At 35.4% G+C, this 17,668-nt stretch overlaps 1 protein-coding gene across 9 annotated transcripts in view; it reads right to left on the bottom strand.

Moving 5' to 3' along the window:
• USP34 (ubiquitin specific peptidase 34) overlaps positions 1-17,668 on the bottom strand; it is a 256,698-nt gene that overhangs the window by 78,897 nt on the left and 160,133 nt on the right. For all 9 annotated transcript variants that reach the window (XR_013441778.1, XR_013441777.1, XM_036083556.2 and 6 more), the window contains 7 exons: positions 14,039-14,139; positions 13,609-13,818; positions 9,400-9,525; positions 8,230-8,352; positions 8,005-8,088; positions 7,402-7,488; positions 749-949 (listed from right to left, as the gene is read on the bottom strand). Coding sequence is in view for 7 of the 9 variants with exons in the window: in XM_036083556.2 (XP_035939449.2) it covers positions 749-949; positions 7,402-7,488; positions 8,005-8,088; positions 8,230-8,352; positions 9,400-9,525; positions 13,609-13,818; positions 14,039-14,139 (932 nt within the window). In the remaining 2 variants the exon portion in view is untranslated. The remainder of the gene's footprint in view (positions 1-748; positions 950-7,401; positions 7,489-8,004; positions 8,089-8,229; positions 8,353-9,399; positions 9,526-13,608; positions 13,819-14,038; positions 14,140-17,668) is intronic.

Below are 17,668 nucleotides of genomic sequence, written 5' to 3'. Positions count from 1 at the left end.
GTACCATTTTTGTTTAGTTCTAAATCTACCATTCTATAGACTTGCTTTGTGATTCTAGGGCTGGTACGTCACAAACTAAATTCCTCCCTTGCCAGCTGGTTTCCTATGAGGTTCTGTCAACTGGAACAGAGATTACTTCCTTGCTTTTTCTGTCAGCATTGTACTTTAAGTATTTAACCCAGGGGAAGGCATTATTATTTCAGAAATAGTAGCAGAGCCCCTTCCTCAGAGGCCTAAACCCGAGGTTAACAAGATCCTTCCTTATAACCTTCTCATTTCTGATATCCCCAACATTTTTCCACTTGTTCCACAAACACTAAGGGTGGTGAATGGTTACCTGTCTGGATTACCTCAACATTTTCTTTTTGTATGTTTAGCTCCCAATCCAGACATGTGAAACCAATTCTTTATTTTAATCTCCTTTGTTGAAATACCTGGTGTGGTTTGTTTCCCTAAATGGACCCTCACAAATTTAGTATATAAATTACTGGGTGTAAATGATTAACTAAATCCTACAGCTGGAGAACATTAGAATGGCATACAATTCACTCCTGCAATTTGGATAATGAACTGAAAAATATTACTATTTCATAATTACTACTACTGGATTAAAAATGAAGATATCACTTCAGTTGTTAGGTCATATTGTAATCTAGGATCGCATTTCTAATGCATTAATGTATTTTTAACTTTGTAAAACACAAATAGAATTCATTACTACAATTTAATGGTGATTTCTGTACTTTACCTCTGTTAATCTTGGTATATGAAGACCCTTGGCATGATCACCAGCAGCCTTTCTTGATTTACCAGGCCAAGTTCTTTTCCTATGGCTTTCTGCTATACCAGACCAGGCAAAGACATCATGATAAGCTAAATCCAAATCAGATGGATCTACTGCAAACTGGCATATTAACTTCAGCAAGCAAGCAAGACAGTCTAGCTGCCACTGTGGATAAGAAGAAAACGTCATTTCCCTATTTTGGTTAATTTAACATGGCCACTATACAACTTGAAATTGAAAGCTAGAAAGTAGAAACAATTATAGCTAGTACTTTATCCACATGCTAAAGAAATTTTACTACTCATGTACTATGTGGAGTAACAATCCACTCTTATAAAAATGACAAAAAAAATCTAGGTATTAAGAGGTAAAGAAATAACATCATATAAATGTCAGATACAGGATTTTTAAAAAATATACTGCTCAGAATGTACCATATTTTTTAAAAATTACTAAAATGTGGGGCGCCCGGGAAGCTCAGATGGTTAAGCGTCTGCCTTCAGCTCAGGCCATGATCCCAGAGCCCTGGGATCAAGCCCTGCATCGGGCTCCCTGCTTGGCGGGGAGCCTGCTTCTCCCTCTCCCTCTACTGTTCCCCCTGCTTGTGCTCTCTCGCTCCCTCTGTCAAATAAATAAATAAAATCTTTTAAATAAATTAATAAATAAAATGTAAACAAAGATATAATTTACCTACCCCCAAAATGAATTAAGAGAAAAAGTATTTTAAGTTGTTTCTCAATACAAGTGGCATATAATCTAGTATTTTGGAGCCAAAGAATTCTCAAGAATTCTAAAAAAATAACTGAAAATTTTGCATTTTACGTAAGTACATTTAAAATAAAAGAAATACTTATTTGGTAAAATATTATTTAGTATGAAAATTTCATTTCTAACTGATTTAAAGCTCTACTTTAAAATTTTAAAAACACTTCCTTTGGGGCGCCTGGGTGGCTCAGTCGTTAAGCACCTGCTTTCGGCTCAGGTCATGATCCCAGGGTGCTGGGATCAAGCCCCACATCAGGCTCCCTGCTCAGCGGGAAGCCTGCTTTTCCCTCTCCCACCCCCTCTGCTTGTGTTCCCTCTCTCGTTGTGTCTCTATCAAATAAAATCTTTAAAAATAAGTAAGTAAAAAATAAAAACATTTCCTTTAAGTAAATTAATATCATTTATGTGCAAGGTAAGAATTTCATACTATTCTCTTCAACAGTTATTTTCCTACCTTTCTAATCCCACTGCCAAGTTGTATAGCCATACCAATATGCCAGGGAAGGGAATTCAGCAATACTACATCCTAAGAACAGTCCTTTCAACAAATGGTGTTAGAAAAGTGAATAGCCATATTAAAAAAATAAATGAAACAACCCCTCAACCTCACTCTACATATACAAAAATTAAGTCAAAATGCATCACAGAACTAAATGTAAATTATAACTATAAAACTTATAGAAGAAAAAACAGGAGAAAATCCTTGTGGACTTCAAACAAAGATTTCTTAGGATACAAATTCTGTTAAAATTAAAAACTTCTGGGGTGCCTGGGTGGCTCAGTCGTTAAGCATCTGCCTTTGGCTCAGGTCATGATCCCAGGGTCCTGGGATCGAGCCCCACATCGGGCTCCATGCTCCGCGGAAGACTGCTTCGCCCTCTCCCACTCCCCCTACTTGTATTCTCTCTCTTGCTGTTCTCTCTGTCAAATAAATAAAATCTTAAAAAATAAAAATTAAAAACTTCTCTGCTTAAAAGACACTGTCAAAATAATGAAAAAGTCAGCCACAGATTAAGTGCAAATATTCCACACACACCTAGCAGAAAAATTTGTCCAAACTAAGAAAAAAAAAAAAAGACCTCTTTACTAAGATCAGAAAGGAAAGGAAAGGGGTATGGGGGGGGGGGCAAGATATGAACAGACATTTCATGAAAGGAAAAAAAAAACTGTGGTCAATGTGAAACTTATGAGATGCAGTGAAAAGAAGAATGGAGGAAATTCATAGCTATAAACACATTAAAAATAAAAAGATCTCAAATCAACAATCTAACTTTCCAACTTAAGAAGTAGAAAAAGAATAAACTAAACCCAAAGCTAGCTGAAAGAAGGAAATAATAAAGAACAGAGTTAAAGAAAACAGAAAATAGAAAAACAAGAAAGAAAATCAATGTAAATCAAAGTTTATTTTTTGAAAAGAACAAAACTGACAACGCTTTAGCTAAAAGAACTAAAAAGTGAAGAGTGAAATTACTAAAATCAGAAATAAAGGTAGGAATTTTTCTCCCAATTCTACAGAAATAAAAAGGATTAACTCAAAATGAATCAAGGCCCTAAATATAAGACCTAAAATAAATTCTTAGGAGAAAACAGGATAGAAGCTTCATGACAATGGATTTGGACATATGATTTCTTAGATAGGACACCAAAGGTACAGGTAATAAAAGAGAGACACATTAGAGTTCATGAAAATTAAAAAATTTCGTGCATAAGACTATCCACAGAGTAAAATGGCAACCTACAGAAGGGAGAAGATATTGGCAAACTATATATCTGAGAAAGGATTAATATTCACAATATATAGAGTACTTCTAAAACTCAAAAAACCAAACAACCTGATTCAAAAATGAGCAAAGGAGTTGAAAAGACATTTCTCTAAAGATGATATATAAATGGCCAATGAGCACAAGAAAAGGTCCTCAACTTCACTGTTATATTAAAAAAATGCAAATTAAAACCACAATGAGATACCACATCACACCCATTAGGATGGCTAATACCAAAAAAACAGAAAATAAAAGTGTTCACAAATATATAGAAAATTGGAACCCTTGTGCACTACTGGTAGGAATGTAAGATGATATAGCTGCTATGGAAAACTGTATGGTGGTTCCTCAAAAAACTGAAAACATAACTACCATATGAGCCAGCAATCCCACTCCTGGGTATATACCCAAAAGAACTGAAAGAAGGGTTTCAAAGATATTTATACATCTATATTCATAGCAGCATTACTCAGAACAGAGAGACTATGGAAGCAACCCATGTCCACTGATGAATGCATAGATAAGCAAAATGTGGTATACACTGCATACAGTATTATTCAGTCTTAAAAAGGAAGGAAATTCTGCAATATGCTACAATAAGGATGATGCTAGAGGACATTCTGCTAGTGAAATAAGCTAGTCACAGAAAGACAAATACCCTATGATTCCACTTAGAGGAGGTACTCAGAGTAGTCAAAACCATGGAGACAAAGTATAATGGTGGTTTGTCTCAGGATGGGGGGAGAGGAGAATGGGGAGTCACTGTTTAATAGGTATAGTTTTAATTTACAAGATGAAAATAGGGGCGCCTGGGTGGCTCAGTCTGTTAAGCATCTGCCTTTGGCTCAGGTCATGGTCTCAGGGTCCTGGGATTGAGCCCCACGCACTGGGCTCTCTGCTCAGAAGAGTCTGCTTTTCCCTCTCCCTCTCACTCTCCCTCTGTGCGCGCTCTCTCTCAAATAAATAAATCTTAAAAAAAAAAGAAAAGAAAATAGTAATGGGGATGGATAGTAGTGACAATTCCACTACAACGGGAAGGTATATAATACCAGTGAACTGCACACTTAAAAATGGTTAAGATAGTAAATGTTAAGTATATTTTACCATGAGTAAAAAAAAAAAAAAAAAAAAAAAAAACAACAAACCAGCATAGTCATGTAAAGCAGATGTAAAGATACTCAACTTCACTAGTCACCAGAGATTATGCAAAGCAAAAGCACCATGAGATAATACTACATACCCAGTAGAAAGACTCAAAAAGACTGACCACACCAACTGTTGCTGAGGATATGAAGCAACTGGAACTCTCATGCGTTGCATGGTACAGCTGCTTGGGAAAACACTTCAGCAGTTTCTTACAAAGTCAATTTTACATATACCGTATTACTCAGCAAATTCTTTTCTTGGTATTTACCCAAGAGAAAAAAAACATGTACACAAAAAGACTTGGAATATGAATGTTTGTTAACTTTATCCATAATAGCCCAAAACGAGAAACACAAATGTCCATCAATAAGTGAATGGATAAGCAAGGAGTAATATACCTATAAAGGGACATACTAGTCAGCAATAAAAACTACCAACCAACCAATACATGCAACATTTATTAGCCTCAAAATACATGTTGAGTAAAAGACACCAGACACAAAGGACACATACCGTTTTATTCCATTTATATGGAATCTTATTAATGCAAATGTAATCTATAACAACAAAAAGCAGATCAGTGGTTGCTTAGGGCTGGTTGCTTGGGAGAATGGGGGAAATTGATAGTTAAAAAAACAAAAACAAAAAAACAAAAAAACCCAAAAAAAACCCAGGGTGGAAGGGTGCCTTGGTGGCTCAGTCAGTTAAGCGTCTGACTCTTGATTTTCGCTCAAGTCATGATTTCAGGGTTGTGAGATCAAGCCCAGTGTCTGGTGCTCAGGATTCTCGGGCACCCTGCTCAGGATTCTCTCTCCCTCCCTCCTTCTGCCCCTCCCCTTAACCCTCCCCTTCTCTCTCCCTCTCTTTAAAAAAAAAGAAAAAAAAAAGGCAGCAGGGTGGAACTTCTGAGGTAATAGAAATGTTCTATATCTTGTTTGTGTTGGCAGATTACACAAGTATACACATTTTTCCCAAAACTTAAACTATACTTTTTAAAATGAGTTCATTATCTACTGCATGGAAAGCATATCTCAATTCACTATCACACAAAAAAAATTAAATGGATCAAAGACCTAAGTGTTTAAGAACTAAAATTGTAAAATTCTTAAAAGAAAACATAGTCATTAATATTTGTGACCTTAGATGACACACTACTTTCAAGAATGAACCTTAACATTACGCTAAGTGAAAGAAGCCAGTCATAAAGGACCATATACATATTATATGGCTCCATTTATATGAAATGTCCATAATAGGCCAAGTCCATAGAGATAGAAAGTAGATTAGATTAGTGGCAGCCCAGGGCTGAAATGTTTCAGGGAAAACGAGGAGTGACTGCGAGTAAGTGTGGCATTTCTTTTTTGAGGGGATAAAACTGTTCTGGCATTAGTGGTAATAGTTATACAACTCTGTAAATATACTAAAAATCACTGCTTTTTAAAAGGTTGAATTTTACTGTACATGAATTCTATCTCAAAAAATTTTAATTTGAAAGTATACCTCAACTAAATTCATTTTAAAGAGAAAAAAATTAAACTGTCTAACAAGAATGACTCTGAATTTGTAAGTATTCTATAATATGTTAGGAGAGATGCATTATAAATAGGGGATATCAGTTGACTTGAAAGCAATCTCAGGCATTGCCAGGCTACAATGTGTCATATATGGTAGTTAAAATTTTCTCATTGGTAATAATCCATAAAAGTATCCACAATTTCAAAGGAAACAAGAGAAAAAATCTCTAGCTTATGCTCAATTCCCTGTAAACATTATTCAAAACTAAGCTTAGAGCAGTTTATAAACAAAATTCCTATACATGACACATAACTACTCATTAAAAATTTTAGTTAAATTCTCCCACTTTGCTAAAGAACTAAGGCACATTAGAATTCTAAGAGATTAATGGGACAATAAAGACATGACTAACAATAAAACACAACAAACAGACACCGTAAGTCACAGAACTACAATAATTAGTAATTGAATAGAGGTATCTATTCTAAAAAGGAAAATATCATAATAAAATATGTAAAACAAAAATGGAAAAATAAGCATTAAAACCAGTGGTATGAATAACAACATCTTAGTACATAGTAATAGATTTTCTAAATATATTTTCTTTTATTAACTTGATATTAAATCAAGAATACCCAACTCCTTTGTTCCAAGATAATTCTAAAATACAAGTACTAAAAAAATTAGTATTTGAATCTTTGATAATGCTATTGTTTTGTTGGAGGTCACGAAATGGAGCATCCATTCCATTTAGTTCAAAACCAGATTGTGCAGTTTGGTATAGCAGTATCAATTTTTTAATATTCTACAATTTTATTTTCCTGATATTATAGAATAGTGCTTCTTCAAGTTAATAGTGGTAAAGTAAAAGCGCCTTTTTAAGAAAAAAAGTTCCATTTTGTTGAGGACCAATAATTTTGTGAAATGCTGTAAAAATTCTGCAGCAATGTTCAGTAGCTATAAAAATTTCTGAAGGCTTACTTTCAATTTCTGCACCTATTTCATTTCAGACCAGTCACAAATGGTCTGGAAACACGTATTTGAGTAGCACTACTATAAAGGAAGAAATAGCCAAAACAAAACGAAACAATGAAAAAGGATTTTTTCAAAATTAAACACATATAAACCAGATTGTATAATTATTTATTCATATGTAATTTATCAACCTAAAGGAGAAATGTTTATGAATTAGCCACAGTTCAGAGTCACGAATTTTGGCACTTAAAGTTTAACAGAATTGACATGAAGAACTCTTCATGAATAATTAGTTTCTCAGACTCCCTACTTTTTAAACATTAATTTTGCTACACTCCATGATTTTCCTTACGACAATGAAGCATGTAGCGAAAGTTACACTTGCTAATGAAAACCGGAAGTGCTTAAAATAGAGTAACTATTAACTGGTTACAACAGTGAACTTTCACTTACCACAGTCCAGGATTCCTGCTCTTTAGGCTCCAGAATTCCAGAATTAAAAATTTCTAGTAACTGTTGAAGCCCTCCAGCAGCAACAAACTGTAAGCAATTGTGAGAGTACTGGTAAGAGAGATGCAGCTACAAAATGTCATCAAGACCTGCTTTTTGATTCAATAACTGGATATGTGTGTGTGTTTATGTATATGCGTATGTAAAATATTATGTATCTTTAATCTAGGAAATTACTGATTTAAATAACCAGAATAACTTCTATACAAAGTAATAACATACATCTTATTTTCAAGAAATTTTTAAAAAGGATTCTTGCAAGTATCTATAAAGATATCTTTATATGCCATTGACCATTTAATCGCAGACACTAGGATGTCCTAACAAAGTATTCCAATAAAGAAAAAAAATAAGTGCTAAAAACAAGAGCACCAAGGCATTAAATAATCTCACCTTTCAACTGTGATTTGGAGTAATACATAATTTTTAAACTATGCTTTATTTTAATAGTAAATTAGTTTAAAACCAATTAATAATTATGATACCTACTTTTGGAAAATTAGAGATAATTTTTATCAATACACTGCATAACACGTATGATCAAACCTTGCAACTCCAGGAATTTTTACTATTTTCCACTTGATCCTCACTTGAATCATCTGAATCTGGATAAAGATCACTGTAACTTCCCTGTAGGAATGGCAAAAAAAAAAAAGAAGAAGAAAAGGTGCAGGAGAAAAAAATTATTTTAGAGTTGAAAAATAACACATTCTGGAATTCAGCTCCAGACAAAATACAAATATTTCATGGTAAGAATGGAAATTCAATTACCGTTGACTCTCTCCTTATCCTCCTGTTAGGTTTTCCTAGTGCTTCAATAATTTCCAGGGCATATAATAGCTTGTGAGCACTTTTAATTTTGAGAAGTTCTTTCCAATTAAGTCCATCATTACTCTTAAATTTAAAAAGAAAAACACAGGTTTTCTCAAACCAACTTACTAAGGGACCCCTCCCAAAATAAACTTTAAAGAAAGTGACACTATGTAAGAACTCAAATATAACATATACATTGAAATAGTTTCAAACATATGAAGACCAACTGTATAACTGGTACTCACGGTATGCTTAACACACCAGTTATTCATTAAATTTTGTTAAAATTCATATACAAACAGCAGCATAGGAAAAAAAAATTCTATCTTATTAACCCTCACAACAGACGAGGCAATTCAGTATCTTCCCAATGAAAAACACTGGGTAGCCTAGTTGAATGCATTAACTTTTAAAGATATAGAAGTAGTAAAGTCTATATTTAACACTTACAAAGTCACACCTACACATTTAAAAGTCATATACAAATACATAAATCATAAAATATTGTTCTTATCTAATCTCAATTTATGAAATGATATTCACACAATGTACATCTTTGACAACAGTATTATTAGAGCTACTCTGAGTCATCAACCACCATTTGCCAGGCCTACCCTCCTCACATCTAAATTATTTGAGATACAGGACTTTCTGAAATCATATGGCCAAGACCCAAATCATAAAAAACCATTAGCGCACAACATTAGGACACTGTTTTTCCATTCATCCTATAAGTGTTCTATTGGTATCTCCACAAAGTAACCCTTTATTATATAGCTTTTTAAAAATTAATCTAATTTTAACACATCTTTACAAAGACATCCAACACACCTGAGGTCATGGTCCTACAGGAATGCATTCAGAACATCTATTAATATGAAAAAATACTAATATAAAGACAAATTATGTTTTCTAAAGATAATTTTAGAAAACAACCTTGGCCTTGTATTAGGCCTATATTATTCAACCTCACTAACAAATAAATGAATGTTAAAATGAACTGGTGGTTTTTACCCATTAAATGGGCAAAATTTTACTGAGGATATAGGTCAACAAGCAATCTCATATACTGGAAGAATGTAAAATAGTGCCATCCTCTAGGAGAGTAAAAAGACTTTGTGGGTTTACCTGTTCATCTGAGATATTCTGGAATGCCATCAACATGTTAGGACAGGTAGGAAGAAGCATCAGTAGCTCCCATACACGCCTGGAGAGATTTTCTGCATGAAGATGAAGTTCTTCACATCTTAAACTCTACACAAATAAGAACAACTGCTTATCAAGACAGATCACTAAAAAAAAAAAAAAAAATCTAAACCCAAGTTCAACTTTTTTGCATAAAACCCTTGATTATCAAATTTGATAATATTTTTCAGTCTTACATTAAAAGTGAGAAATAAACCATTTGTCTCATGGTAAATAATTTATACCTTTGTCCTTTTATTATTTTATTTATTATTATTTATAAACAAATACATCTATTCAATAAATTGATCATCATGTCAAAGTAGTAGTTTTTCAACTTGTTGTTACTGAACGCTTTTTGGAAAAAGAGTGACCTGTAAATCTTGGCACTTTATTCAGGAAACTTTTCAAATAGAAGTGAAAACATCTGTTTTACAAAAAGCCATTCAAGTAAATTTCAAGAACATTACCAATTGTTTCCTCTTTGCAGGTCACTATTCTAACTAGGAAAAAGTCCTGGTGATGGTGAATTAAGTCCTTGATCTTACATTTGGGAAAAGAGTACAGCTGTTTCTTTTTTATATTGCTAATCCATACCTTATTTTCCAGTCTCAGATAAGCAGATTAAGAGCAAACAATTTTAAAGAACCTACTTTTTCCCATTATCTATTAAATTTGAATTTTTTTTTTTTTAAGATTTTATTTATTTGACAGAGAGAGAGAGCACAGCAGGGGGAGCAGCAGACAGAGGGAGAGGGAGAAGCAGGCTCACCAAGCAGGGAGCCCGATGCGGGGCTTGATCCCAGGATTATGGAATCATGACCTGAGCGGAAGGCAGACAGATGCTTAATGACTGAGCCACCCAGGTGCCCCTAAATTTGAATTCTGTAAGATGCTGAGATAATAGTAACCTGAAGAATGTTTCAGAAAGTATGTAAGAAGTAGGCAAGTTTCTTTTATTTAAAAAATTAAAGCATAACCTCAAAAGGTAAATAAACAGCTAAAGCTAAAATTTAGTTTTAGAATTTTCCAGAGTATGAATTTGTGTAATTCTATTACTGCTGCTGCCAGTGATTTTTTTTTTCACTATAATACAGTCCACCGGATGTCAAAAGATTCTTCTATGTATCTATAAAAAGTTTAGTTCTTTTTGTATAATGATATAAAGCTAGTATACATTGAAAGCAAGCAAATCTTAGAGTTTCAAAGTATCCTTTGCTTTTCTCAAACCAGATGAAGAAAAGCAACCCAAAGTAACATTTTCGGTTTAGCTGGGGAAATGGCACTGAAAGTTGTTCAGTAAAATAGAATTCATTCCTTTGTAAACACCAAGTTAAAAAAAGAAAAAAAAGGATGTATTCTGTGCAAAAAAATACAATATAAAGGAAAAAAAAAATCCCATGTGTAAATGACTATGTGCTATGTTAGGATTAAAAAAAACCTACCCTTTATTTTTATTGTTGTAACCTTCTGCAAGACCAAACCAGTCTTGGACAACAAAGAGACCCCCCACATTGATAATGCCATACTTGCCACAAAGTTCAGTCAAGTATCTACTAAAAAATGAATTCTTCCCCTCCAGTTCAGGCCTCAGGTGGACTATTACAATGGACTTTTTTTTTTTTTTTTTTAAGATTTTATTTATTTATTTATTTATTGATTTGACAGAGAGAGACACAGCGAGAGAGGGAACACAAGCAGGGGGAGTGGGAGAGGAAGAAGCAGGCTTGCCGCTGAGCAGGGAGCCCGATGTGGGGCTTGATCCCAGGACCCCAGGATCATGACCTGAGCCGAAGGCAGACGCTTAACGACTGAGCCACCCAGGCGCCCCACAATGGACTATTAATTGGGCCTCCTACCTCCAGTCTTTCTCTAATACACCCACCACACTAACACCTAAACTTTGTTTCTAATAGCCCATAACAGCTTTCTTTTTGTTCCTTTAAAACCTTCCATGATGATAGCAATCCATTTTACAAAGAAGAAAATTCTCATATGGCCCTTTGTGGTATAGGTTCCAATCTCCTTCTTGATCTTTTTTTGAATTACACTATACTCACGCTCCCAGTTTTTCAAACATGCATTCACTTTTCTGTGAATCTGTAATGCTTCTCTTTGCTCTCCTCAGCAGCTGGACCCAATTTAAAACACTCCCCTTTTGCAAAACCTTCCCCAAATTTTTGTTCCCACCCTATGTTCCCATAACACACTGCACAGCCACCTCCCAGAAAACTGAAGAATTCTTCTAATTATCTTTCTCTCTTTTAAACTGCTAATACGGTGCTGACATGAAGTAAAAGGTCATTAAGTATTTGTGTCATAAAATACAAAAGGTAAAAAAAAGTCAGGTTCAAGGGCATCTGTTACTGATTATTCTGCTTGAACAAAAGAAGGATTTTTTAAGAATTTTGTTTGTTTGTTTTATTTATCTGACAGAGAGAGAGAGAGAAAGAGAGCAAGCACAAGCAGGGGGAGTGGCAGAAGGAGAAGGAGAAGCAGACGCTCTACTGAGTGGGGACCCCGATGTGGGGCTCGATCCCAGAACTCCAGGCTCATGACCTGAGCTGAAGACAGACGCTTAACTGACAGCCACCCAGGTGCCCCGGATTTTTTAAGAATTTAAAAATGTGCCACCACAAGAGAAAAGGCTATGGGGAACAGAGGACTCAACAGCAGCTACTACTGCATCCATGACCAAATGCATTTTGAAAATATGGAAAAAAGTCATTTAACATTCTTGGGAAAGAAAGTAATAGTACCACTATTTTGTTTGCCACTCAATCTCAAAATAATTCACTGCATGAAACACATCAATGAACATCATCTTACGATAAGTCCATTTAAAGGCATTAAAAAAAAGTCAGCAGACTAATACTGAATCCTTTAGGTGATCTCATACACTCCCTTGAGTTTAAATACTATCTTTATAGTGACTACCCATATCTTATTTCTCCAGACCAAGCCCCTGCTCTGAGCTCCAAAAACTCATTTATCCAACTGCTTCCTTGACATCTCCACTTAATGTCCCATGAGCATCCCTTCTTCATCTCAAATGGAATCTACCCAGTTGCTCAAGCCAGAAACCTGGACACCATCTCCTGTTTTCCTTGTTCCTGAACATTAGTCTATCCCCACTCTTATTCCAAACCAATTAAGTTTTAGACTTAATTTGTCCACTCCCATCATTCTATTCCAGGGCACCGTCAAGTCTTCCTTGGATTAGTGCATTAGGCTCCTCACTGCTTTTTCTATTCTTGCCAAACAAATCTAATACCTTGAAAACCAGAATCAGAATGTATGCTCCTCCACTGCTTAAAACACTTTACTGCTGTTCACCTTACTATGAGTAAAATGGAAACAAGTTGCTATGGCCAGTCTGGTTCTACTCACCTTTCCAATCTTATTCCTCTCCCACTCCACATTCTACTCATTATTAGCTCTCTAACAATTCCTAGACCTGCCTGATTCCTTATATGAAGGGCTTCAGGAATTAGAATACTGTGTGGAGACGATCACTCAATTCTCCTCATTTAGTTGGCTCCTTTTCATCCTTCTAGCTCAGATTACATATGGTTTCCCTCAGAGAAACCTTCCCTGACCAAATAATACATATAAATGAGTTTCTGTCTATCATTATTCCCTAATAATGTTAGTCTTAGCAGCTACTCTCTAAAATTTAGCTGTTAAGTTTACCTGCAGCTATCTGCAAGTCATATCAATTATTTGACTTCCCCACTGGACTGAAGGCGGAAACTGTGCCTATTTTGATCCTTGCAAAACAATACTTAAAAGAGTATACCTAGATTCTATTAGGCACTTAAATACCTAATGAATGACTAAATGAGCTCCTGCTTTCTACTGTTCTTAAGAGATTACTAAGAATGAGGCGCCTGGGTGGCTCAAACGTCCAACTCTTGATTCTGCTCGGGTCAAGATCTCAGGGTCGTGAGACTGAGACTGAGCCCTGTGATGGGTTCCATGCTCAGTGTGGAGTCTGCTTGAGATTCCCTTCCTCTCCCTCTGTCCCTCCCCCTGCTCATGCACACACACTCTCAAATAAAATCTTAAAAAAGAGAGAGATTACTGAGAAAATTATTTTTTGCTCAACAGAAAAACAAACAATACACTATAAAAATGAAATGATATAGTCACCTCACTATCTTCCACTGCCACTTTTCCTGAGGGTGGTTTAAATGATGCAAGCATCTCTAATAAATCAAAAAGAGTAGTTAAATGAGGTTCTTGTAAAAGCAAAAGCATCGGAATGTTGTCCTTCTGAGGAGGTGGTAGGCAAGATGCTGGCAGCTGAACACCTTCCCCTTTCCGTTCTCTCCTTGGTGCACCCAAAGATACAAATACCATCTACAAAAACAACAGCAAAAGGGGAAAACAACAACACATAATTAGACATATCAAGTTTTGGTTTACTAAATCTCTTAAGTATAAAATAACTTCACACACAGACAAATTCACATACACTTAAAAGCAATAACAACTGTTTTTGAAGGATACCTTCAACTATTCAACTGTTGACTCTTAACAGTCAACAGACCATTAAAACTCAAACCACATTTGTGTGTACCTGCATATCCTTAAAACCAAGCTCATGAAGTGCTTTTTCATCATAATCTGTTGTTAACTCATGTCCAGATGAAATCATCCTGACAGGTCCCATAAGGCCTCCTTAAAAACAGCAAAAAACGTTAAGTGAACATTTTAATAAAAACTAACTTATGTGCTGACACAAATACATGGTTACATTATGTGAGCCCTCCTCTTAACCACTCACTCTAAAGAGCCTCATTTCACTAAATTATTCTGCTTTATCTTTCTTTAAAGCACTTACTAGCAATCTGAAATTATATTATTGGTCTTGCCTCAAAACAAAACAAAACAAAACAAAACAAAAACCCAGTTCCATAAAGGCAGACATTTTACTACATTCAGAGATGTGGTTCTAGCACTAGAACATAGCAGGCATTCAAATTTATTTTTTAATCCATGAATTTTTAAAAAAAGAAAATGCTTGGTAAGGGTAGGAAATTAAGCAAAGTGATGAAATATCTAATGAATGATTTAAACTTAAATATTGTTAAATTTTATTAACTTCATGTAGAAAAATTCCATTGGACAGACACTACATAGCTCCTTAGGAATGAGTGATACAGGACTCCTGCTTTTCCATAATGATACAATTCTTCATCAAAACCATGTTATTGTAGTTTTTAAATATTTTATTTATTTATTTGAGAGAGAGAGAGCACAAGCAGGGGGGAGAGGAAGAAGCAAACTCCCCACTGAGCTGGGAGCCTGACGTGGGGCTCTATCCCAGGACCCTGGGATCACGACCTGAGCTAAAGGCAGATGCTTAACCCACTGAGCCACCCAGGTGCCCTGTAATTTTTAAATATTTTAAAGCTAGTATTGAAATTCATTTTTCTATTACTCTTTTGGGTTTTCCTCTCAGCACTTCTGATATTCCTTAGTTTAATCACACAGTTTATGATTCAGAGTAATTTCATCAAATTTAAAGTTCCATTAAGATTTTAGGTAGAATATATTAAGAATATATATTTGTACAGAGACAATCTATGACTGCTGATCTTTTTTAAAATATCGAGATAAAACATCCTTAGTTGTGATGAAGTGCTAAGATAATTTACAGGTGACTTGGTTCCAAGTGCATCAGATACTCTCACCATGCATAACTTTGTTCCAAAAGAGAACTAAGATGGCTAGTACTTTATTTAGGCTTTTGGATTCTACTTAATATTAGAAAGGCGTATATGCTGTATTACACATTAACTTTTGATTATAATGGTTGAGTTGGCTTTTACAATTAACTGAACAGCTTTCTATCTTTTACCACTTTTGAAAGCATCTTTTTTATCATAAAAATTGCTTTTTCTGGGCAACCCTCTCAGGTCCCCTCCCCTCTGGGAGATTTGTACTATCACTTTGCTATCGCTCAATAAACCTTGCTTTCTTGCTCACCAAAAGGAAAAAACAAAAAACAATACCAAATTGCTTATTCCTTAAGAGTTCTGGAAAGAGTTATTCTTTTTAAATATTTCAAATCTTAATGTAGTAAATGTTTCAAAACAGGAAAAAGTAACAAGAAATCTGGAAAAACTCTTAAGGTTACAATGGTATATTAAACAACACATCTACTTTTTACCCTCTGAAACTCCAATAGTAAATTTTCAAAATTTTACTAATTTTGGACAGGGAAAAAAAGCAGAGATAATACCAACCAAGAATGCAAGCTGAAAAGCAAGTGAACTTGTGGCAACCAGCAAGACCCCAAAAAAGCTAAATCTCAATCCCAGAGACAGCTTAAAATCTATATTTATACTGGTTGAACACAGGAGGAAAATCAACACCTGACAAAGAGTGGGGAGAGGTGGAAGGGGAGAAAGAGAGAGGGAGAAGGAGGGAGACAAAGGGAAAAAGAGAGGAAAGGAGAAAAGGAAAATAAGAGCAGCTCAGTGCTGTGAGATTAAAAAAAGAGCGTAGGATACATTTATCTAGAGGCCTAGAAATTAAGTCAAGGGGAAAGGAAAAAGAAAAAATATTTGAAAAAAATATAATTGCTAAACCTTTTTCAAATGCGATAAATATAAACACAAAGACCCAAGAAGCTGAACTTACCCAAAGTGCATAAACACAAAAACCCAACAAGGCACATTAAAATCAAACTGCTGAAAACCAATGTCAAAAAAAAAAAAATCTTGGGGCACCTGGCTGGCCCAGTTGGTAGAGCATGCAACTCTTAATCTCAGAGTCATGAGTTCAAGCCCCACACTGGGGGTAGAGCTTACTTTAAAAAAATTTAAAACCGAAAACAACAAAAAATTTCTTTAAAAAAAGACACACTGTGGGCACACCTGGGTGGCTCAGTCGGTTAAGTGTCCAACTCTTGATTTCAGCTCAAGTCATTACCTCAGCGTTGTGAGACTGAGCCTGCCATCTGGCTCCACGTTGGGCATGGAGCCTACTTAAGAATCTATCCCCCACAACCCCCTAAAAAAGGGGGCGGGGTCGCCTGGGTGGCTCAATCGGTTGAGTGTCAGGCTCTTGATTTTGGATCAGGTTGTGATCTCAGGGTCCTGGGGCGAAGCCCTGATATGGCTCCAAGCTCGGCGCTGAGTCTGCTTGGGATTCTTTCCCTCTTCTTCTCCCTCCCTCTCTCACGTGTGCGCCCTGCGCCCTCTCTCCCTTGCTAAAATAAATAAATAAAATCTTAAAAAAAAAAAAAAAAGACATACTGTATATACAAAGGATGAAAGAAAAAAAAGAAAACACACTTTCAATCAGAAACTTTGCAAACCAAATGACAAGGGATTTAACTATTTACTAAGTCCTGAAAAGAAAACAATCCTTGACATACAATTCTATGTCCCATGAAAATATCCTTCAAAATAGAAGGTAAAATGAACTTTTCTCTCAAACAAAAGCTTGAGAAAATATATCACCAAAAGACCTGAAGTACAAACATTTTTAGAGGAAGTTCATTAGAAAAAAAAAAAGAGAGAGAGAAACCAAATGGACATTTTGATCTACACATGGCAATAAAGAATGCCAAAATGGAAAATACATGGTAAAAGAAAAGATGAGATTAAACTAATAAAAAATAATCAGATAATTTGCTAAACATTCTACTTAAAATGCAGGAACCATGAGTCTGAATTTTAAAAGCTTCAACAATTTAAAAAAATACTGATGGCCTCAAAAAGATATTTCAACCAAACAGAGCTACCCTACAACCCAGCAATTGCACTACTGGGTATTTACCCCGAAGATACAAATACAGTGATCCAAAGGGCCACGTGCACCCCAATGTTTACAGCAGCAATGTCCACAATAACCAAACGATGGAAAGAGCCTAGATGTCCATCAACAGATGAATGGATAAAGAAGATGTGTACACACACACACACACACACACACACACACACCCACCACAATGGAATATTGTGCAGCCGTCAAAAAATGAAATCTTGCCGTTTGCAATGACGTGGATGGAACTAGAGGGTATTATGCTAAGCAAAATGAGTCAATCAGAGAAAGACAATGATCTTATGATCTCACCGATATGAGGAATTTGAGCAACAAGACAGAGGATCATAGGGGAAGGGAGGGAAAAATTAAACAAGACGAAACCAGAAGGGGAGACAAACCATAAGAGACTCTTAATCTCAGGAAACAAACA

The sequence above is a fragment of the Halichoerus grypus genome, chromosome 10, assembly GCF_964656455.1.
Source record: "Halichoerus grypus chromosome 10, mHalGry1.hap1.1, whole genome shotgun sequence".
NCBI classification, from domain to species: domain Eukaryota; kingdom Metazoa; phylum Chordata; class Mammalia; order Carnivora; family Phocidae; genus Halichoerus; species Halichoerus grypus.
This window is presented reverse-complemented; position numbering and strand designations above follow the sequence as displayed.